Source organism: Carassius carassius, chromosome 14 (genome assembly GCF_963082965.1).
Source record: "Carassius carassius chromosome 14, fCarCar2.1, whole genome shotgun sequence".
In the NCBI taxonomy this organism is placed as follows: Eukaryota; Metazoa; Chordata; class Actinopteri; order Cypriniformes; family Cyprinidae; genus Carassius; species Carassius carassius.
The window spans coordinates 15,518,200-15,543,195 of record NC_081768.1 but is presented as its reverse complement, the minus strand read 5'-3'; the positions used below and the strand labels follow the sequence as shown (position 1 = coordinate 15,543,195).

General features: G+C 37.8%; 1 protein-coding gene across 2 annotated transcripts; it reads left to right on the top strand.

The window, feature by feature from the left end:
- The first annotated feature begins 1,073 nt into the window (after positions 1-1,073).
- Positions 1,074-23,746, top strand: pcnx2 (pecanex 2). 2 transcript variants are annotated; one of them, XM_059566330.1, is made up of 34 exons: positions 1,074-1,503; positions 1,946-2,145; positions 2,291-2,405; positions 2,630-2,666; positions 4,545-5,600; positions 5,667-5,811; positions 6,558-6,700; positions 6,819-6,897; positions 6,987-7,122; positions 7,791-7,933; positions 8,024-8,177; positions 8,264-8,296; positions 8,384-8,555; positions 8,646-8,756; positions 8,860-8,951; positions 9,124-9,233; positions 9,365-9,476; positions 12,349-12,441; positions 12,543-12,693; positions 12,779-12,920; positions 13,730-13,907; positions 14,053-14,162; positions 14,885-15,013; positions 15,447-15,505; positions 16,448-16,663; positions 16,741-16,994; positions 17,938-18,171; positions 18,397-18,500; positions 18,648-18,792; positions 18,884-19,114; positions 20,881-21,155; positions 21,444-21,604; positions 21,689-22,110; positions 22,600-23,746. In XM_059566330.1, the coding sequence occupies exons 1-34, from the start codon at positions 1,351-1,353 to the stop codon at positions 22,732-22,734; spliced, it is 6,030 nt and encodes a 2,009-aa protein (XP_059422313.1). In that variant the 5' UTR covers positions 1,074-1,350; the 3' UTR covers positions 22,735-23,746. The 2 variants fall into 2 exon arrangements, with proteins under 2 accessions (XP_059422313.1, XP_059422312.1); XM_059566329.1 differs by having other exon boundaries at positions 22,597-23,746.
- Positions 23,747-24,996: the final 1,250 nt, after the last annotated feature.

Sequence of the window (24,996 nt, the reverse complement as noted above, 5' to 3'; positions counted from 1 at the left end):
TTATAATGAAATATATATATATATATATATATATATATATAAATATATATATATATATATATATATATATTATTATTATTATTATTATGTTGGACATAAAATCAGCAACATGTAAAAATATTTTTGGGAAACTGAAGAATATATAATACTTTATACATTTATATTCCCATTATATAATATTCCCATTATATTCCTCTGCGGCCAATGAAAGTTGATAGTTTAAAGTCTGGCCTTTATAATATTGTGTATATCTATATCAATTTATTGACATAGCCTATACTTTATGGCATCTAAAGCAAATCATTACAAATTATCACAATGTATAATCTTATTCACATTCCCTTGCATAATAGTTTATAGCATATCGGTACACACACACACACACACACACACACACACACACACACTCATAAGTTCTGCTCATAAGTTAACATACCCCTTGCAGAATGTGCAAAATTTTAATAATTAAACAAAATAAGGGGGATCATGAAAGTTGCATGTTGTTTTTTATTAAGTACTTTCCTGAATAAGCTATTTCACATAACACATCTTTACATATACTCCACAAGACAAAGTAAATTCTTCTCATTTCGTTTAACGATCATATTAAAAAATAAAACATAAAAAAAAAAATTCATTTAGTACTGGACATAAATACTTACATCCGTCTCTTAATGCATAAATATAGTCTAATGTCTATTGTGTATTTTTTTATTTTTTTTATTTCTTATTCACTTAATTTCTATACTCTTTTATTTTTCATTCATTTAATTCTGACAAATGCATTAAATATTAATGACTGATGTGCAGAGTTACATACTAGTATTAAAAACATAATACTGAAGTTCCCGTAATGAACTGCTAAAAAATTGCAAAATTGCTATTGATATGTGTAAAAATCGAGTAGGTGTGGCGAGTAAAAAAAATGGACATTTGAAATTTTGCGCACACATTTATTGCTGTAATCAATATTTAATATTATGTCTGGCTGATTCTCCAGCTGATTCTCCACGGCTCTAGTGTTTGGACTGACAGCGCAGGGAGGGGGCGCATGACTCAGTGAGCAGCAGAGCATCGCTATGAATCAGTCCCATCCTCCCTCCTCTCCGCTCATGTGAAGGAGGATGCTGCTAGGTACCTTTCACTGCACAAAACCAATGTCCCAATGCTGGGAAACAGGGAGCCAAGGCGTGGACGATGAAAAATAAAAGTAAACGGCTTCAAGGAAGGATGTAGAGGCAGCTTCTGTAAATATGTAATCGCGCGCAGGGGTAGCGAGTCGAGGACGGTAGCGGTGTGAATTCGCAGCTTGCAGCATGATATATCTGTAGCGACCATTATTTCACAAATATGGGCTCCCAAGTTGTGCAAACGCTACGCCAAGGAGTCTGGGCTTCACTGACCGGAGGATGGTATCATGATCCAGAGCAGAATAAATTCAACAATTCATGTCACCTGTATTTATGGATGTTTTTGCTCATACTTCCGTTATCTCTTCATTTGGTGAGTGATACAATGCCGTAGGCCGCCGATAATATGCTTTCTGCGATTAGAAGGCATTCAGTGCGTTATAGCTGCAGAAACCTTACAAGAAATGTTCCTCTTAAGAAATAAAATTGAATCACGCGTTCAATCTAATTTATTTTATATCAATGTTGGTGTTTGTTTGGTGCTAGAACTGTCGCATTTTTCTTCTGCATAGCCTCCTGTACAGGTGATGAGCGTTTTAAAGCATTGTTTTGCATTTACACTAGCCTAGGCTATACGAAAATATGCATAGGCGTATATAACGTGTTTGGTCAGAGGCCAAGAAATTATAATAAATTAATTATGATTAATTATTAATTAATTATGAAATCTAGTTTACTATTTCATAGTTGATCTATCTAAAATAGCTCCAAAGATGTCATGGCTCTGATGTGTTTTCCCTCTGTTCCTTCTTCAGGCTCTTCCACCCACCACTACTACCCTCAGTATTTACTGCACCTCAGTGACAGTTTTCTTCATTGTCATTAAGATGGTAAATTATCGCCTCCATCTGATGTTCGATCAGGGCGACATTGTAGCCCAGAATAGTGTGCCTGACATCAGCAAAGGTGTAGACAAGAAAAGCAACGCATCTGATTCCTGTCTTCCATCTCTAAGGTAAGATCCAAAATCAGCTGTGCCATTTATTGAATTCTGTGTTATTTTGCAATGTTAATTTCTATTATTGTCTTATGCCTCCTGTCTTCAAAGCACTGCCAAAAGTATTTTGATATACTTTTATCGTAACTGTTTTAATCTACAGGAAGAGCAGCACAGTTCCTGACAGTGTTGCCACATCAGTATTGACCAAAAACAGACTAAGTCCAGTAATACAAGTCACAGTGAAACAGACTGAAACAGACCCTGGACTGATTGGAGTGAGTAATGCTTATGGAATTTATGTGCCATAATTATTTACATTTACTTTGCAAAATATGCATTTTTTACAGAATGTCACAAATGTGTTAATGGTAATCAGTATAAGAGCAACACTTTGAAAGCATAACTGCTTTACACAAATCTTGCAGTGGATATTATGTATACTTTTTTGTGCACTTTGAATAATATATTTTTTGTTAACCTGCTTAACAAAACTGTGAAGGAGTGTCCAAAATCTGAGGAGCTGAAGAATATAGAAGGTATGTACCAGCTTTAATTATAGTACTGGCCTGGTTTCACTGCAGTGCAAGAGATCCTCACAATTCTGGGAACATGCTGTGCAGATACATCATTGTAAGTTTCTGTCACAGAGCCTTGCATATGAACTGAGGAATAACTTGACTACTTTCTATCTTGACTCAGTTACATGTCACACTGAGTGTGACATCCTGCCAGGACCTCTCAAAAAGAGCTGTCAGACAGCTTTGTCAGAAAGCCCAAACACAGCTTCACACTTACATTGTGAGGGTCTCTGACTGCATTATTTATTTATTTTTTATTTATTTTTTTACAATATTTTATTGAATTGAATGGTGTAAGTTGTTCATGTAAAATATTTTTAATCTAATATAATTTTATAAAATAAATTAAAGGGGGCCTATTATGCTTTTTACTTTTTCAACTTTAGTTAGTCTTTAATGTTGCTGTTTGAGCATTAAAAGATCTGCAAAGTTACAAAGCTGAAAGTCCACTTCAAAAGGACATATTTTATTTAACAGAAATCACTTTTCAAAAACTACAACTAACAACTAGCCTGGTTAAAACCAGACCCTTTTCAGTTGAAACTGAGTTAGGGTCTGGCAAAGCCTATTAGACGTCTCGTTTCTAAAGGGGCGTCACCGACGGACCTCGTTCAAATGCCTCTGGGCGCAATTGGATAGACCTAAAACCAATCAGAGCGATGAAGGAGATGACGTATGCAGAGCGAATCCAGTCGGTAAGACAGCGATAACATCTTTTTTAGATATGAAGGCTTCAAGTGTTGTTCTTTGCTCGGGTTTTAACACAAAGTTAAAGTTTAAATCACTTAAAACAGACGCGATAGCAGTTTCGAACGAATGTTCCTCTGCAGCATCCATCTTTGTAATGTACAAAATCTGCTTTACCGTCGCTGCGCTGTCGTCATCGTGTAAACCCCGCCTCAACGTTTCTGATTGGTGCCGCGATTTCGGCGGCACAGAAACGAGCTAGATAGTCCTCTTTGCCAGACTATTCTGTAGAGAGAATTGAAATTCGCCGGAAGTAGTCTGGGTTTTCCCAGGCTAACTAACAACTCCTTTGGACTACAATGCATATTTTCCAGGATTTGTGATATCACAAATATCGACGAATGGGACGAGACCTGGTTGAGCTGCACTAGAGAAGGCAACGAGTGTTATCACTATGTCAGAGACATGCTAGCTTTCCCAAGGCAGACAAGCTTAGAGTGGTTACAATCATCTGGGTTTATAAATCACGCTCAAATTGATTTGATTTTGAGCAATATTTACACTGAAGCTCACAGGCGGCTATGGTAAGGGGCTTGACATTTCCTGACCAGGCACCGAGTGGAGCCAATCACAACACACACTGGCCCAGCTAACCAATCACAGCACATTTAGCATTTCAGAAGGCGGGCCTTCATTTACATGAATAAATTGATAGTTATTTAAAGGCATCATAAAATGAATCCATATTTTATGGAGTTTTATATTTTGTGAAGAGATATGATCATTTTATATGTTGATTTAATTTAGGCTTTTGTTTACATCTAAATACTGATCATAGTGGAAGTGAACATGGAAACTTGTGTATGCTTTGCCGTCTTGTGTAATTTAATCTAACTCCTTGGAAGTTTCGGTTACTGGGACTTTCAATGGAGTCAGAAAACGCTCAAGTTTTAGTAAATCTTAATTTGTGTTGCAAAAATTAACTGATGTCTAATTAAGGTTTGTAAATAATGACAGAAATTTGAACTAACCATTTAAAGCAGTCAATGGGGTTAATCATCTAGTAGCTATTGAATTAAATTCTTTCAAAAACCATATGTCTATTTGAAATTTTAAACATGCTGTTTGTATACTGACTGGCTTTTACAGGTCAGAGTGATGAACGATTTAGGCCAGAGGCAGAAGAGCGACTCACCCCTGAGGATGTGTTCAGTCCCAACACTGACCAGTCTGCCCCTCTCCTGCAGGGAGAGCAGATTCCTTCAGCCAACAGGGACAAAGCTGAGGATGATCTACCACCTTCCTCTGTGAATGAAGAAGACACTATAGAGGAGAAAGACCAACCCCCAACTGACCCCAACAACAATAATACCTCTCTAGAAATCACACGAGAAGCCAATGATGGAGAAACACCAGAGGAGAATTATTGCTCCGATGAAATTGCTGTGGTGCTGGTTGACAACTCGAGTCCCTCGACCCACCTGGACGAGAGTGATACGGTGAAGATCATTATCACAATGAGCTGTGACCCACAGACAGCAGCTGAACTGGAGGAGTCCGTCAAACAGAGCATCTTAGAGTCAGCTCAGTCCCAGCAGGGAGAATCTGACTGTCCTGTCAAAATTCCTGTCATCACTTTCGATTCGCCTCACGAAGTTGAAGAACCCTCTGCAGGTGATGAAAAAGAAGATAAACTGGTTGCAGGAGACAGCTCAGTTCAGGAGAATTCCGAGCATCAAGACAGTCTTCTTGCCAAAGAGCCGATCAGTTCTGATTCTGCTCAAGAATGCAAAGAAATAGAGAGCAATGAGCTTGAGATTCCCAACCTGAGCCCCCAAGTGACCAATAACAGCTCTTCAGGCATTGATGTGAACTCCCACACTGAAGAAAACGACCCACCTGAGCTTAAAGTGGATGCTGATGGATTCTTGCAGATCCCATCAGTGTATATGAGGTGCACTCAGAGCGGAAGAACACATGCTAGGGGACTCAGTATCGACAGTGGACGAGATGCTGTCCTCATTAGCCACAGAGCTAAAGATAAGCTCGGTACAATGACCTCCTCCAAATCAGACCTAGAAGCCAAGGAGGGACAGATACCCAATGAGTCCAACTTTGTTGAGTTTGTTTCTTTGCTGGAGTCAATCAATAGTGCCAGATTTGGGGGTGGAAATGAGGCTGAGAAAGAGAATGAAGAGAGAAATGGTGAGTGCTGATTTATGACACTGGATTTAATATCTTAACTCAAACTAATGCTCCAACTCCTTTCAGAGCAAAGTATGATGGTGGAGAAGAACTCGGATGTGTCGGAATCCACAGGACAACAAAAAGAGCATCCAAATCCCCCAAACAGTCTGGCTACGGACACAAAGAAAACCATTCCAGAAACTCTCATTCCTATTGTCTCTCCAGAGAGGTGGGTATTGTGCCATCTGGCATACTGTAAATTGCTGTGGATAAAAGCATCTGCTAAATGACTGCTGCTATTTACTTTCTTTTTAAACCTGAACATAAACATGATATTTGCATATATAGAGAACATAGAAAAAAATTACATATTACAATAGTGTTAAAGTATAATATTATGTACATAATGTACACACTACTCTTCAAATGTTTTTAATTGTATTTTATATATATATATATATATTAATATTAATAATTGTATTTCGCAAGGACAGACAAATGGTGAAAACTGGGATGGCAGGAAAATTCGTATTTTTCATCCAGGTCCCTTTAGGAGCTGAACAAGTGATAATAAGTGATGGTTAAGACATTTAGGATGTTAGATTTCTATTTCAAATATATGCTGTAATTTTGAACTTTCTGTTCATTAAAGAATCCTGAAAAAATGTATCACAGCAAACAGTTTTCCACCATGATCATTTTTCTTGAGCAGCAAATCAACATATTAGCATGATTTCTGAACTATCACTTGACACTGAAGTCTGAAGTAAATCCATTGCCATCACAAGGATAAATTACATTTTAAAATATATTCAAATAGAAAACACATTTTTTAAATGTTTATAATGTTTCATGGTATTGCTGTTTTTACTGTATTTATGTTTAAATAAATGCAGCCTGGGTGAGCATTAGAGACTTTTAAAATCTAAAACGATTAACTTCACTTTAGGGTTAATATTCTCTTTATCCTCACAGTCCTCAGACAGATAAAGAGAGGGACCCTGATTATGATTCTCTGCCCTCACAAACGTCCCAGTCAGAGAGCTCTATGCTTCAGGTCATCTGTAGACCGGAGGCTACATCCAAAGAAGAGGCTTACACTTTTCACACTGTTCACAGTGAGTACAGTGACAGACAACTATGAAAGAAACAACTGTAGTCTGTTATGTGCAGTGTCATATCTCTCTGGTGTTTGTGCATGTAGAGCTGGGCTTATAACATGTACAATATCTACAGGAGAGAGACCTCGGAAACTGTACAATGAAAGAGCTCTAAATTTACCCCTTGGTGCCGAGCTCATCACAGGCAACATATGGTACAGTATCATATTCTACTTCTCTTTTACAATCACGTCAATTAAAATTAAATCAAAATTTAGTGGTAATGTTACCTTCTCTCCATTAGTGATCTCCTGTCCACATCCTCTAACTCTGAGTGCCAGGACGGGTTAGTGGGAGGTCCTTCTGAATGCCCCTTCCAGCGACGTATCCTTCCAACTCGCCGACTCCGGCCCAGGAGAACCCATCCGGAAATCTTCCAGGTGTAGAATCCCTTTTTCCAGATAATTCAACACAACAGACAAAACACAGAAAAAATGTTGGTTGTTTTGGTTAAAATACTGTATCTTCAAGGGTTAGTTCACCTAAAAATAAGTATTAGTCGTTAATTACTCATCCTCATGTCGTTCCAGACCCGTAAGACCTCCGTTCATCTTCAGAAAACAAATTAAGATATTTTTGATGAAATCTGAGAGCTCTCTGATCTTCCATAAACAGCAAGGGTACTTCACGATCAACGCACAGAAGAGTAGCAAGGACATCGGTAAAATAGTATAATTTAAGAAGCTACGAGAATATTTTTTATGTACAAAGAAAACAATAACAACATAATTTATTCAGCATTTCTTCTCCCCGAGTTACCGTCTTCCGTCATTTTGGAGAGTATCACAGAACATAATCAATGTAATTGTTTACTTTAGCATCCGCGGACTGTCTACCGAATGTAAACAATGTGTTGCACTATGCGTAAACAACGTAATTTGTGTTCCAAAGATGAACAGAAGTATTACGGGTTTGGAACGACATGAGGGTGATTAATTAATGACAGAATTTTCATTTTTGGGCGAACTAACCCTTTAAAGTATATCTCAACCAAAAAATGAAAATTCAGCCAACATTTACAGAGGGTTTAAATATTTCTCATACACAGGAGGAGGACTCCTTAGATGAATCATCTGAGACATCAACCCAAGAGAAACCCTCAAGAAAGCTGTACTACAAACTAAAGGTTTTTCCTGGGAAATGGGTGAACATATTGTATGATCGCTTAACCTTGATGGCATTGTTAGACAGGTGAGTGTGACAATGAAAGTGTCCCTTTTTAGACAATGCATTGCTGTTTAAATAACATTAAGAACAAAAATACGCTCATTGTTTCTGCAGGAATGAGGATATGACTGAAAACATGGCGGCTGTATTCTTAGCTTTCTTGGTGGCTTTTCTGGGGTTTGTGCTTCTAAATGAGGGCTGCTTCAAAGACATCTGGGTCTTTCAGTTCTGCCTGGTCATTGCTAGCTGTCAGTATTCCTTGCTGAAGGTACAGTGTTCCTCATTTTACAGCCTGTTTTTGCTGAAAATGAATCTGCTGCTAGGGTGCCTGCTAAAGCCTCTTATGTTTTATAGAGTGTTCAGCCAGATGCGGCTTCACCTACTCATGTGAGTTTCCTAGAGAAGCATTCAAGAAAATGTATGTTTAACAGGATGAAAAATGCTGATACAAACAGTCTTTTTTTTGTGTTTTAGGGCCATAATCAAGTTGTCATCTACAGTCGTGCTGCATTTTTCTGTATGTTCTGTGGCCTTATTTGGATTTTGGAAATATTGTTAAGAACACCAGACCTCCCTGTGTCCACCGTCTATGGCATCACAATAGTAACGTCAGATGCACTTCATTACCTGCAAGACATTTTAGTCGGTATGTGTTTTTGAGCATGTTTAAAAAATTATAGAAGGAGTCAGATGTGACTGACAGACATTTGACTTGATGTTGATATGATATTTTCAGGGTTTACATACTGCTTTCCAGTAACATTCCTTCTTGGCCTCTTTCCGCAAATCAACACTTTTGTTATATACTTTTTAGAACAAATCGACATGCACTTTTTTGGAGGGACAGGTCTGTATCCAATCTAAATCATTTTTGACAATTTCTTGTCGGAAAAAGAGAAAATATTCTAAGTCAGAATTGGAGGAAACTAATGTTTGTGATTTCTGCTTAGCTGCAACTGGGCTCCCATCTGCTGTGTACTGCATAGTACGAAGTCTTATAGCGCTGTCTTTACTCTATGGATTCTGTCTTGGCGCTTTGAAGGTAAGATCTGTTGGAATTATGTATTTTAAATGACAATATGCATGTAATCTGCTGGAAATAAATTATGCAGTATACTTTAAAAATGAGTAGATTATCAGTATAAATAGTTTATTATTTAATGTAACACAAGCTAGATTATACGTTTGTAATGGTAATGGCATCTTTTGTATAGGAGCCTTGGGATGAACAGCATATTCCAGCACTTTTCTCTGGTTTCTGTGCCCTGCTAGTGGTCCTGTCCTATCATCTTAGTCGACAAAGCAGTGATCCTTCTGTGTTATTGTAAGAACACTATGCACTTTCCACAGATCATTTGGTTAGGAACACTTTGAACTGCTGCCATAGGTTGAAGCCCTCAAAATATGCCAGTACTTAGTTTGTAAGCACATATTTGTTTGTTTATTTTATCTCAGCTCATTGATTAAGTCCAAGCTGATGCCGTCACTTGGACATGGTGAGGAAGATGAGGAAGAAATACCTGCTGAGAGCACAGACCCTCTTCCAGAGAAACTCAGAGTCTCAGTGGTGGGTATTTTTTATTTATTTAGGTGATATTCCAAAATTTTCTTTTATTTCACCTGAGCATTGACAGAAATAATCAGATTTTTTCATGTTTTTAAAAGAAGCATCTTATGTTTCCTATATGTTTGATTTAAAAAGACAGTAAAAACGTTTCAGGTTCCGTATGTGACCATGGTTTCCTGAGAAGTGATCTGTTTCTGAAGCGTAGATCTAAACACAAGAATAACATTGGGTGATGACAGCCTGTGACGTCTCAGGGAACCATGGTTACATACGTACACTAAGACGTTCCCTTCTAAGGGAACTTCAAACTGCGTCCTCTAGATGTCGCTATGGGGAACGGTATACCCACGCCACCATGCTGAGGGGAGTGCATGCCAGAAACCACTGCGAGCACTAAGAACCAACTCTACCATAGCCATGTGAGTTGCCCTAAAAATACCTTGATGGCTGTCAGTGACATTATCCCCTTCGGCCAAGGGCCTGAGCTGCATACCCTAAAATAACTTACCTGTTAAGGGCTGGGCTAGGAAGCCAAAGCCTAGGGCAGAGCTCAAGGTTTGGAATCAGAAGAAAAAGATTCCTTTAAGGGTATACGGCCATGTGTCTCAAAACCAAACCAGAATCTGGGCTGCTATCCAGGGGGCTACCGCTGGTTCTGAATAAATCTGCTCAAATAACTGACTCGACAGATCTTTGACAGCAACACCCTGCTCAGAAATGTATCAACAGAGATACATAGGTTTAGTGGAGCCCAAGGTGAGAACCGGGGCCTAAACCAACTCAGAGAAAGGGAACGAGGCTGACAGCGCATAACCCTTACCAAGCAATCAATAGCCCTAAATCTCAAGTCGGAGGACTCACCCAGGAGTCCTCACCCAGTCTGCCCAGGACCAGCGAGCTCAAAGAGACCCTCCGGCAGTGAGGGGAGTACAGCCATGTCCACTAGAAGGGGATCACACATTTCTACAGGGAACAATAGCCACCCCCCAAAAAAGGCAACTGACCAAGGAGGCAACAGAGACGGGCCTAACACTCAGTTTGTTGCAAATGGGCTTTTTCGGGAGCAGTGCTCTCGGCTCTCAAGCTGAGGCAGGACCTTATAGCACATACTGGGAGTGGCTCATAGTGAGGGGAGCACAGTGAGGGGAGTGCTAGATTAGAAGGGGCAACCCAGCAGAGCCCAATAAGAGACAGTCCACTGGTGCAGTTGGATATGGTCTCATGCTCATCTCGATAGAGAGCGAGGGTCGCAATAACCATTTATGCATACAGAGTTTACAAGAGGGGTTTCCACAGAAACACAAATCCCATGTACCTCAGGGAACACAGTGTACTCAAGCCCACTCAGCAGAGGGGCAATTGCTGATTCACTGGCACTGTGACAGGGAGGACCGCGGACCTGACCGTCTTTGGAGTGTTAAGCTCCTCAACACCTCAGCAAGGGGAGCTCTAGCTCAGAGTACGTGGATGATGGTTAAGGAAAGACTAAAATCTCAGGAGACCCCTAAGGGTGAGAGATGAGTAGTACACCCTAGCCAGAGGATATGTAGCATGTCACGAAGCATGTACTCAGAAGAGTACTAGACCCCGTGAGAAGGACCCACAGGTCCTGAGATTGCAGCGTTATACTGGGGACTAGAAAGAAACTGATCGTCAAGGCGGCCTTGAGGTCTCACTTTCTTGGCCCGCTTCCATGGCAAGTCAACCCTCGCCGTGGCATGATCCATTACCTCAAGCAGCTCATCATACGGGGCAGGATTGGGAGGACTCAGTCTAGACTTTTCCATCCTCATATGACATCTCCTGCTCATTCTGGCTTGGAGCCAGCAGAGCACTAGCCACTGGATCAGATGATGCAAGAGAGATAGCATCGTCGTCAAGCAGCTCACTCTCGTCTGTGACCGATGACCATGAAAGGGAAAGACCCTTTTTCAACTCTTCAGCCAGGTCCATCTGCGATCCCTACAAGCTAATTTTTGTCTGTGCATCAGCAGTAGAGGGTCCTGAACCATGGGGAGCTGATGGCTGTTTTTCTTTCCTTGAAAATAGTAAAGGAAAATGCTCACAGTGCACGCAAACTGCCCCCTCGAGGACATTGCGCACGTGCTCTTAACCCAAACAAGAGACACAGTGATCGTGTGTGTCATCAGGTGTCAAATAACGAGGACACAGATCCACACACTTCTTAAACACCTTACTACTATTTGCCCTGGTTAAGAAGAATAATCATTCTTACTGGAAATGCACAATTCAAACAAAACAGTCCTTGAAGACAAAGAAGAGGATGACGTGTACCCCCGGCACCCTTTATACTGTGGTCACGCCGGGTTATGACGTCACAGGCTGTCACCGGCCAATGTTATTGTCGTGTTTAGATGTATGCTTCTAGAAATCTAGAGGATGTAGTTCAAAGTTCCCTCGAAAGGGAACAGTAATATTGTGAAATATTAGTACAGTTTAAAATAAGTGTTTTCTATTTGAATATGCATTAAAATTTAATTTATTCCTGTGATGGAAAAGTTGCATTTTCAGCAGCCATTACTCCAGTATCACATGATCCTTCAGAAATCATTCTAATATGCTGTTTTGATACTCAAGAAATATTTCTTATTAAAAATGTTGAAAACAGTTGTGCTGCTTAATATTTTTGTGGAAACTACTTAGATTATAAAAAAAGTCCAAAAAGATAGTATTTATTTAAAATATAAATCTTTAGTAACATTATAAATGTCTTTCCCGTTTAGTTTTTATTGTTTTTGAACAATTTAATGGCTCTTTGCTGAATAAAACTATTAGTTTCTTTTGAATGGAATATTTGCATTTAAGGAATCTTGCATTGATTGTCACTAATGACTTATATTTTATGTTGCAGAAAGAGATTTTACTGTCAGATCTGGTTGTCTGTATTCTTGCCTCAGTTTTCACCTTTGCAATAACTGCCAGCACGGTTTTTCTTTCTTTACGGGTAAGTTTCTCTTCCTTTTAAATTTCTTATACATAACGATTACATATTTAAAAAAGGATGCAGTTTACATATCAACTAACATTTTTTTTCATCACATGCAGCCATTTGTGTCCATAGTGCTGTATGCATTAGCAGCCACTGTGGGCTTTGTCACCCACTATCTCATCCCTCAGTTACGGAAACACCATCCCTGGCTGTGGATCTCACATCCTGTGCTGAAGAGTAAGGAGTACTCACAGTTTGAACCCAGAGGTCAGTTCCCTGCTCTTCTGTGATGTGTCTGCTGTAATACATTGTATTATTAATATGAATTCATTTTAGTATACTGTGTTTTTAGAGGATGCTCACTTGATGTGGTTTGAGCGTCTCTATGTGGGGCTGTTGACTTTTGAGAAGTATATCGTCTACCCAGCCATTGTCCTCAGTGCACTTACCAATGATGGCTTTGCCCTCAGCCATCGTAAGAAATTAGGAATACAGTAAGTATCTTTCCCCTTATTCTTGTTGACAATTTAAACATTTTGAAAAACTTTTTATGTTTTACTCTTCAGTCAATCCCATAATTTATATTAAAAGACCCTAACTGTATATTGACATTAGTATTATATAATGCTAATGTGTTTATACAGTTAGGGTCTCATTCAGTAATCAGTCTAAAATGCTGATTTTAGATCAAAAATCTTTCATATGGTTACAGAAGATTTCTATTTCAAATATATTATGCCTATATATATATATAAGTATTGTTGGCTACATATACATTTCTTTGTAATTTTCCATTTGTCAAAAAGATGATGTTTATTTGTCAAATATATAATTGTTTGCTTAAAAAAATATTAAACAGCTCAGCTGACTGATAATAACTAATATAAACTACACTGATATATATATATAAAAAAAATAGGACGACATCAGAATATTAGAATTGTTTTAAGATGACTGTGATTATAAAGACCAGAGTAGTGGCTGCTGAAGATATAAATAAATTAATTTCAAAATAAATTAAAACGGAAAACAGTTGTTTTAAATCGCAGTAATATTATATTTACTTTATGTAATTACTTAATATATTATTATATAATTTTACTGTTTTACTGTATTTTTAAATATATAAATGCTGCCTTGGTGAGCAGACTTGGTACCTGCTACCTATTAACTTATTACCACATTTTACTGAGCATTGTGGTGGTGTTAGCAGAAGTCCGAGTCCCCCTGATTGGTTTTTGCTGTGCTTGGCTGTATGCTGCCTCTGCACCTGAGTGGCTCAGGTGTCTGTGTCTCGCTCCAGCTGTGATGTCTTGTTGATGACAGTTGCTGGGATGAAGCTTCTTCGTGCCTCCTTCTGCAATCCCAGCTACCAGTTCCTCACGCTCATCTTCACCATCATCTTCTTTGAGTTCGACTGCAGCAGTGCCTCTGAGACATTCCTGCTCAACTTCTTCCTCATGTCTATCGTCTTCAACAAGGTCAGTGCAAATTTATCTAAATTCGAAAACTTTTTAATATTGTCAAAAAATGCTCACAGCAGACAGTGCATTTAGTAACTAGCCCCAAACTAACTGCCTTTGTTGTCTTGCGAACTCTTACAACAGCTCTTTGTTTTGTCAACAGCTTTGGGATCTTCTCCACAAGCTACACTTCATTCTGGTGTATATCGCCCCCTGGCAGATAGCATGGGGTAGTGCATTTCATGCATTTGCACAACCCTTCGCTGTACCTCATAACCTTCCAATCTGTCCAGTTTGCCTGTTTATATTAGTAGAACATCCCTAGTACTATGTTCACTCCTAATTTTAATCTGTTAAAGTAAAGGTGCTATAAACCAGAAGTTTTCAAAAAAATTTAAGCCACAGAAATATAATAATAATATAATTAAATATAATATAATAATAATAATATAATATAATTAAAAAAAGAACGAAAAAAGAGAAAAAGAAAAAATATAATATACACACCGGTTTCCAGCCAGTGATTTGAAAGCAGGATGAAAATAATGTAATATTTAAACTGTAAAATTAATTTAAATGTAATTTTATTTGTTTATTTACTTATTTATTTATTAACAGAATTAATCAAAATGTAAAATTCAGTTAAACGCAATTTTTATTTATGTATTTATCAACAGAATTACACAATTTGTGATTAATCTCATGATTTCCAGTCAGTATTTAGAAAGCAGAATAAAAATAATGTACATTTCAAAATGTAAAATTCAGTTAATAATATTTATGTTACATTGACATTTCATCTTTATTGTCAATATACAATAATTACATAATTAGGCAGTGTGAAATGGTATTATTGTAAAATGTTTCTTCTCTGGGTCAGGTGTGTTAGGTATTCTCATGATACCTAATAGTGTCGGATAAATCTTTAAGGACATTCACCATACCTCCAAATGTAGCACAAATATGTAGTTTTTTCCTTGACGGAGCAGCTCAGACTCTGCCATGCTGCTGCTGCAGACGTTCATCACAACGCTCTTCTACACACCGCTCAGCCCGTTCCTCGGGAGCGCCATTTTTATCACCTCTTATCCACGGCCTGTAAAATTCTGGGAGAGGAACTACAAGTAAGCGGCCTCTTATTTACACATATACTTGAAATATGCATTCAAGCTCAAGAGTAACGTAATGCACTGTCAGCCAGATGCACACTTGAATACAGGTTTCTGTCTTCTAGGGCACTAGAAAGAATAAGAGCACATCTCACTGTTTTGAGAACAGCTGTTGAGGCTGGACATGTTTGGCATGTACTTGCCTTGTTTCCTCTGGGACAAAGTTCCATCATGGTTAATGGGCTTTATCTGAAGTCCAACAGTCTGTAGCAGCCGAGAGAAACCACACACTATGTTGAATTATTGATGTAGTTTCCAACCACAAATGCGATGACACAGAATGTTTCTGTTTTAGATATTAAACTTGAATGGTGGTACAGGCACAGGCATCAGATTCAATGACTTTACTGAATATTTAACTTCATGAACTTTTCATTTGGTTTTTCAGCACCAAACGAATTGACAATTCCAACAGCCGACTGGTGTCTCAGGTAGACAAAGAGACTGGTAAATACTGTCTTTATCTATGCACATCTTATAACACACACACTAAACAGGGGACTGCTCTGAAAAATGTATCAAAAATCTGTCATTCTATCTGTGTTAAAAGAATAGTTCATTTCAAAAAGACATTTTCATTTTCTCTCCCTTATGTTGTTCTAAATTTGTATGACTGGTTTAAAAAATACAAATAAAATATTGTCAGTTCAGTGTTGTGCACCTTTTAGAATTTTTTTAGGATTTAAATTAAGACTTAATAAGATAATTAATACTTAATAATTAAGACCTATTCGTCCAACTGATTGAGAACCACTTATTTATTTATTTTATATGCAGCATTTTAAGCTGCGTGTGAAAATTGTTTTATTGCTTTGACTTATAGTGTTTTAAATATTTTATTTACATGTATTTATTTATGTATATATTAGAGTATATTTCAATTTTTTTATAAATGTTTCATATTTATTTTACCTTTACACTTATATTTTAATTTATGTTATGTATATATTACCTACTGTATATTTCACATTTCTTTTTTATTTTAAATTTTAAATGTAAATTTTTAACTGATAAAATACATAAATACACTTCATATCAATAATGTTCAATTGTTAATATTATAAGCATAATGTATTCTCTGATGTTTGAGAGTTTTGCTTTTTTGACAGACCTTCCACTTTCATTATTTGATAAAGAATGGCCAGAATATTCTTCCATGTTCCACAAAAGAGAGAAACTCATGCAGAGTAAAATATTATCATGTTTTTATTTTGGGGTGAACTAAACTTTTAGGATTTGTTTTTTGATAATGCATGAACGTTCCATTTCATTGTAAACACTGTTCAGTTTTGTTTTAGGATGCCATGTCTCTACTATTACTGAAGACACAACAGTGTCCTCGTACATTTTTAAATAAAAATGTTCCATCTTTATATGCTCACCATGTAGGCTGTGATGACAACAACCTCAACTCAATCTTTTACGAGTACCTGACGCGCTCCTTGCAGCATTCTTTATGTGGAGACCTGATGTTGGGCCGCTGGGGGAATTATTGTGCTGGAGATTGCTTCATCCTGGCTTCTGAATACCTTAATGCACTTGTTCACCTCATCGAAGTTGGCAACGGTCTGGTCACCTTCCAGCTACGAGGCCTGGAGTTCAGGGGTAAATGGTTTAAACATTATATTGTCACACTGATGTCCGTGTTCCCTCTCGTCACAGGGACTTTGTCACTTCCTCAGGTACTTACTGTCAGCAGCGGGAGGTGGAGGCCATCACAGAGGGTGTAGAGGAGGATGATTCTTGCTGCTGCTGTGAGCCGGGACATTTGCCCCATGTGCTGTCCTGCAATGCTGCTTTTAACCTCCGTTGGCTGGCCTGGGAGGTGACCACCACTAAGTATCTGCTGGAGGGCTACAGCATCAGCGAGAACAACGCTGCCACCATGCTGCAGGTTTATGACCTGCGCAAGCTGCTCATCACTTACTACCTTAAGGTACCAGCAACATTGTTGTGGGACTTCTTCATTTATTTTAGAAGAGAGAAGCAGATGTAAAAGCTCAGTATACTTTTGTTATATACAAATTCAATTCAATTTACTTTATTGCCATTGTACATAGGTACAACGAAACTCTGTCTGGTGAGTCTCAGTTACAAACTAAACAAAGGAAGAACAACTTAAATCAACCAACAAAAAATAACAGACAGGAATAAGAATTGTTCCATTCAAATTACACAGTTTAAATTAAAGTGTAATAAGAAGTTATTTGATTAGCTGAAAAGAATTATTGTTGTGGGGGAATAAATGCAATTCCATAGCCAAATTAGATATCATTTAAAACCATTCTTGCAAACAGTGTTTACTTTTTTAATGACTTTTTAAATAAATACAGTAAATGCAATCCTATCATTTATTATTATTATTTTTTAATCCTGTTTTTAACACTAGGCATCATAAACATACTGATTTTGTTAATGATTCCAGGAAAAAAAGGGGCATCATACATTAAACGACTGAGGGTCTGTGAAATCTGTTTCTGTGAAATTCAAATCTGCAGACTGATTCTGACTTTTAGCAACTAGCATCAACTCCCTCAGACCGTAAATCAGGGCAAAAATCTGTTGTGTAGTGTATTCCAGCCTTTAAGGGATAACTCACCTAAAATGTTTTATCAAAATCATGTCATTAATTACTCACCCTCATGTCGTTCCAAACCCTCAAGACCTTCGTTCATCTTCGTTCTATTCTGAGAGCTTTCTACGAGTTCTTCGTTCTATTCTGACTATTCTGAGAGCTTTCTACGAGTTCTTAATGCATCTACCACATTCAATGCCCAGAAAAGTAGTGAGGACATAATTCAAATAGTCCATGTGACATCAGTGGTTGGTGAGATGGGCAACACTCACATCTCTGGATTTTCAATCATTTCTATCTTCAGAGTATCATCTACTACCTGGTGATCAACCCCAAGCTGCAGATATGGGTTAAAGACCAGTCCATTCAGGAAGCCCTGCAGGCGTACACCAAATGGCATCACATCGAGAAGGACCCGGCTGTGTTCAGCATGAAGATCGATGAGGACTATGTCCACTGTCTGCAGGGGGTCACCAGAGCCAGCTACTGTAACGTTTACCTGGAGTGGATCCAATACTGTGCCAACAAACTAGAGGAGGTGAGGAGACACAAAGGCCATTTTTTAGAGTGATACAAAGTAGAGCCGATACAAGGTACTGTAGTATTGAAGGACGTGATAAAAACAAACAGTGTTCGACTGATTTCCAAATGGTGCAAAACTTAGGAATTACTTTGGTAGGACAGTCAAGCTCTGGCATTTCCACTATGTTAAAGTGATCTAAACTTGAATCTTAAATCTAAAGTTTTGTTTTTTTGTCCTCAGCCAGTGGACAGCGATGAAGATTCTCCATTGGTTACTCTGTCTTTCGCTCTGTCTGTTCTTGGACGCAGATCTCTCAGCACAGCAGCACATAACAGATCCAACAGGTACACTTCTCAACATTAGTGCTGTGCACCTCAACAGATAAATCATATTAAGACTGTTCAATAAGATCAAGAATAATTATTAATTTAATGGATGTCAGTCAAAATGTATGCATGTGTACCGCTATAATAGACTGGTTTCCTCTACAGTCTGGAGTCATTCCTCTATGGCTTCAACACGCTGTTCAAAGGTGACTTCCGTATTGCTCCTAAAGATGAATGGGTTTTTGCTGACGTGGACCTGCTACAGACGGTGGTGGCCCCAGCTGTGAGAATGAGTCTGAAACTTCACCAGGTGAGATGATTGGACAATGTTTGGATATTGCATAACTTTACTGACTGTTCACATTTACCTTTGGTAAACTTCAATAATCTGACTTATACAGGACCACTTCACGAGCCTGGAGGAGACGGAGGAGCCTGCCGTGCTTTACGAGGCTATAAGCAGCTACAGAACCAGTCTAGTAATATGTCACGAGAGCGACCCTGCCTGGAGAAGAGCTGTACTGTCCAGTCGAGAAACACTGCTCACGCTCCGGCACATGGTCGATGAAGGCGCAGATGAGTACAAGATCATCATGCTCTACAAACGACATCTCAGCTTCAAAGTTATAAAGGCAAGAGACCAAAACTATATTTTAGATTATAATAGAAAATATCCTGAAAAAACTGTATCAGTTTCCACTAAAATATAAAGCATCAAATTTAATTCACAGTTTTTGTATCTATTTGTTTAATTTGATTCAGTTGTTGTATTTCAAATAGTTTTACATTTCAATTCCAAGTTTAGTTTCATTCATTTATAAAAAATTCATTTATTTATAAAATAAATAATAAAAAAAGCTTTTTCACTTTTTTTATTTTAGTTTCTAGAGATGAATGGAATCAGATCATCCAATATTTATTTTGTTGTTTAGTATAGTGCACGTTTCTAGATGTATTTTATTTGTAAAATATTATAATAGATAAAATGAAATAGGACAACTTTAATGAAAGGTTTTGATCCACTTCAAATGTTGACTACTGTTATATATACAAGTGATGGTCATATAATTAGACTATCATCAAAAAGTTGATTTATTTCATTAATTCTATTCAAAAAGCGAAACTTGTATATTATATTCATTTATTACACACAGACTGATATATATATTTCTTTTAATTTTGATGATCATAACTGACAACTAAGGAAAATCCCAAATTCAGTATCTCAGTATTAAGACCAATACAAAGAATGGATTTTTTAGAAATCTAGGCCAAATAAAAAGTACTGCTCAAGTGTTATGAGAGCCCAGGTTGCTCTGATAGTGGCCTTCAGCTCTTCTGCATTGTTGGGTCTGGCATTTCACATCTTCCTCTTCACAATATCCCATAGATTATGGGGTTAAGGTCAGGCGAGTTTGCTGGCCAATTAAGAACAGGGATACCATGGTCCTTAAAGCAGGTACTGGAAGCTTTGGCACTGTGTGCAGGTGCCAAGTCTTGTTGGAAAATGAAATCTGCATCTCCATAAAGTTGGTCAGCAGCAGGAAGCATAATGTGCTCTAAAACTTTCTGGTATACGGCTGTGTTGACCTTGGACCTCAGAAAACACAGTGTCAAGTCAGCAGTCTTCCCCAGGATTGTGTAGCGTACAGAACTAGAGTGAGAGACCATTTAAAGGCTTTGCAGGTGTTTTGAGTTAATTAGCTGATTAGAGTGTGGCACCAGGTGTCTTCAATATTGAACCTTTTCACAATATTCTAATTTTCTGAGATACTGAATTTGGGATTTTCCTTAGTTGTCAGTTATAAACATCAAAATTAAAAGAGATAAACATTTGAAATATATCTGTGTGTAATGAATGAATATAATATACAAGTTTCACTTTTTGAATGGAATCAAATAAATCAACTTTTTGATGATATTCTAATTATATGACCAGCACCTGTGTAGTCAAACCAAAATTAATTCAGACACCTTCAACATTTCTCACATCATCACAGTTTAAAATGGTAATCAAATATGACAAGAACTCAGAGTTAAACTGTGCCATAACAAATTCATCTTGATAATGCAAGATAACTTTGATAGAAAGGTATGTAATGAATTGGGTTGAATAGCTGTCAGCTGTGAAATTTAAGTACAGTTAGATATCCTCTCTTACATAAATTAACTATAGTGTCCTGCACCAACTAGTATACAAATATCAAAATAATTTTTGTGTATACATTATGAAATAGAATATGTGCTATAAACCAACTGATCTAAAGCCTAACAATGAAATAAAGGATTTTAAAATTTTGTCACTATTCATTATTTGCAATTCACATATTCAGACCTAATAGATTTGTATGTTTATTATGTCCTTACACTGATTGTTATTCTCTTTTTTTTCATTCAGATAAATAAAGAATGTGTGCGAGGGCTGTGGGCAGGTCAGCAGCAGGAGCTCATCTTCCTTCGGAACCGCAATCCTGAGCGCGGAAGCATCCAGAACTCAAAGCAGGCTCTGCGAAACATGATCAACTCCTCCTGCGACCAGCCCCTGGGTTACCCCATGTTTGTGTCGCCACTCACCACCTCATATATGGGAACTCACAAACAGATCAAAGATATATGGGGCGGCCCTCTCAGTTTAGAGAGCATCCGCACCTGGCTGCTCTCCAGGTGGTTTCGGTATGTATGAGGCATTAAAGAAATAATTAACTCGAAAATGGTTTAGTCCATCCAAGATGTAGATGAGTGTATTTCTTCACTGGAACATCTGCTGTTTGGACTCGAATTCTGACGGCACCCATTCACTGCAGAGGAGTAGGTGATGTAATGCTAAATTTCTCCAAATCTGTTCCGATGAAAAAACAAACTCGTCCACATCTTAGATGGCCTGAGGGTGAGAACATGTTCAGCAAATTTTTCTTTCTAGTCCGAAAAGGTCTTTTTCAAAACCTTCCTTGCACTTTTTAGGGTGAGGAAAGATAACCTTACAAGCTGTAACAGTGGCATGAACATGGAGGATGTGGATTGTGCTGGTTCCTCCTTAAGTCAGAATCATAACTCTGCCACATCCCAGAGCCTAAGCCTTTATCATGGCTGCCCTCGCAGCTCCCAGTCCAGACACCACGGAGGTCAGAACACACTATGTGCATCACTACAGTTTGTAGCCTGTAAGAAATGTAAAATATTTGTTAATTTATTTTTCTTCTCCACAGCTCACAGGGAGTATCGCAGTCGCTCAGTGCAACCTCAAGGCCAGCGGCCCCCCGTCACCAGTCGATCGGGTCCCATCCTGGACAGCCAGCACGGCTTGGGCTCTGGTGGCCCTGGTCTAGTGCAGCGCCTTTCCAACAGCCAGCTGTCCTTCAACACCTCCTCCATTGCCTCTGTCTTTTCCCAGGTGCCTCGTTTGTCCACAACAGGGCCTCTGGCTTCAGCCACAGGTCAGCATCGCTCCAGCCAGGTGTCTTCCTCCAGCTCCACACTGAGCCTGCTGTTTGGCAAGCGGAGCTTCTCCAGCGGCTTGGTCATCTCGGGCCTCTCTGCAGCTGAGGGGGGAAACACCAGTGATACGCAGTCCTCGAGCTCCGTCAACATCGTCCTGGGCCCGTCCTGTCGCTCGAGTCGCACAACGCAGGTGATGTGATGTCGTTGAGGAGGTTTTTTCAATCACATACAAAACATTTTGTTGTTTTCAAGAAACAAAAGCTTGCAAGATTGGACTGCTATTAGCCTCCAGATGGGATTTTGTCAATTTTCACCAGATGCTAATTGCCCATTCCAAGGTTTTTAATGGTCAATCCAGACATATAAAGCAGAGGCTAGTGAAACACTACACTTCAAAATTATTTATAACTTAGAATAAAGGATATAAATATAATGCTTCACACTCTTACAATTCAGCTATAGTAAAATACATAGCCTATATACTCAATGATCTGTCAAATAATATTAATTTGCAGTGTTCTTTAACTTTTTTCACTTTGAAAATGTTATGCACCCAGGGTCCAAAAAGACATATACTCTCTCCTTTCAACCAGTTTTTCTTTTAATCCTAATTATAAATTACAGATTTGTATTTAAAAGATGTTGCTGAAATAGTTAAAAATGCACTTCTTTTCAGCAGTGGACATCAGAGGCGTATGAGAGCATAGATGCCTCCTCCACCATTGCCACGGGACACAAGGTCCACAGCACAGACAAGAGCCAAGACGACTCCACTTCAGCCTTCCACGAGGCTCCAGAAGAGAAGACCATATGAGACCACAACCACCAAATGCCTCAACCGAGCATGATCAAACACCTGAGCCCTCAAGTAATGTACATTACAGACGTCTTTTTGTAAAACTAAACATCTGCCATGTGTAGAAATGTAAGTATCCTATTAAAGGGAAAAGAACCGCTCTTCTGAAAAAAAAAAAAAGATGAAAAGGCAAAAAAAATGTTGATGACTAAAAATGATTTATGAGAGAGGGCAAAAGCTTTTTATTGTCCATCTCTGAGATTAAATGGTGGAATCTGATGACTAAGTATTTCCATTTGCACCTTGAGTGCATGCACTTCATGAACACCATCACTCACAGCGGTGACTGTTTTTATAGAGTGGCAAAATAAGAACTGTTGCTCAAGTAATGTAAGTGTCAAGTACGGTAACATAGTAGTTTTCTTGCACACTGCTGTTTTGAAACGTGTTGTGATCCAGATGTGTCATTGATATATATTAACATGCAAGCCCTGCAAGGATTCTGAAGTGTTTACTGATGCATTAAAAGCAGTGACAAGAATTTTTTTATTTCTGTAAATCTTGTAAAAACAACAATTAAAAGTTGCCATGTACACTATCTGGAACACGATGTGTATGCACTTTCCTCTGATATTTGACCTTTTAATAAGATTAATAATTGGCCAAAAGAAAATTGTTGTAAATTGATCTTTACATCCCTGAGGATGGCAAGCACAATCTAAGAGTTGAAGAGTGAGTACTATATTCATAAATTCCTCCTAAAACCAAAAGGATGGAGGAGTTTCATGGATCTGGAACTATAGTTGATAAAAGCAAAATGTGCATTTTTACTATGGGAAACATGGGGCTTCCAGTGTATTTATTATGTGACGAGAGTCTGTATGATGTGTTGTAATATCAGATATTTCATGGCAAGTCTAGCCCTTTAATATTATTTGCATATTATAATGCTCCCATAAATAGGGAGATATCAAAAACCTAAAAATACACTCCCATTAACACAATTTGAATAAAAAAGGTTGAAAAATAATCTGAATTTTGTCCTCATTTCATTTTCATATCTGTATACAGTATCAGTCAAAAGATCCACCATCACATCTTACAAATGTTTTTCTCATGACCTATTTTTGATTTAAAATTTTATGATTTAACAATTAAAAACAATTAGTTTTGTTAACAAATATTATTTGTGCCTATGTATGAATTTTTACAAAAGCAATATTTAAATGTATTATTTATATTTGATCATCATCTGTTCATTGAAAAAAAAAAAGGAAATTTACAAATTATCTGTTTGGAACATGATTTTAATAGCCTAATGATTTTTGGCATAAAAGAAAAATCTATAATTATGACACATACAATTTTTTTTTTTTTTTGTCTATTGCTAAAAATATACACCAGCGACACAAAGGTTTTGTGGTCCAGGGTCACACACACACACACACACACACACACATATATATATATATATATATATATATATATATAAATTTAGGCACGTTAGACAATTATTACAGAAAAAAATATGAGAATGCCAGTACTTTTAATAAACTCTAGAGCTTATAATATTGTTGCCTGGGAACTAAACACAAAAACAGTTTAACATATTGTCTTTGAATTTAAGAAAAGAGTCTGATGTGGAGATCTTCCAAAAGGAACCATCAGAGCTCATGTGAATCCTCTGAGCAGAGTGTGATAAGACTTTAGTACAGTTCTCATGCATGTGAGTTTGACATGTCATCCTGTGATATATGTGTTAAACTGCCAAACAACCATTGCTACAATATCTGGAGATATTTTTCTTTTTAAACTCTGCACAGACTATCATGTTAGTGTCATACATTGTTTCACAAATGACAGTTATTTTGCTCATCAGCTATTTAGTGCAGTATGTTATTATGTGTTAGACAGACAAAAGCAGCACCATATTGTAAGTCACTTTATTTGATGTCTACAAATACATTTGTTCTCTGTTTTTAAAGTGTTCATGCAGGAGTACATGTGATCTGAAAGATGCCCATTCGCCTAGGCTCAATTGTTAATAAACTGCATCACCTTACCAGAAAACGAATTACTATATGTAATTTCATTCATTTCACCACGTTTTGAGAGTTCAGTACAGAATACTGTATTTAAATATGATTACCTATAAAGAAACCTCTAATATTTCCAATATACAGTATTTCCATTTTTAAAACTCTTCCGAGAGACTCAGTGTTATTGTCTGCAGATTGCAGTACTTCTATATATACTTGTACAGTATTGTGTTAACTAAAC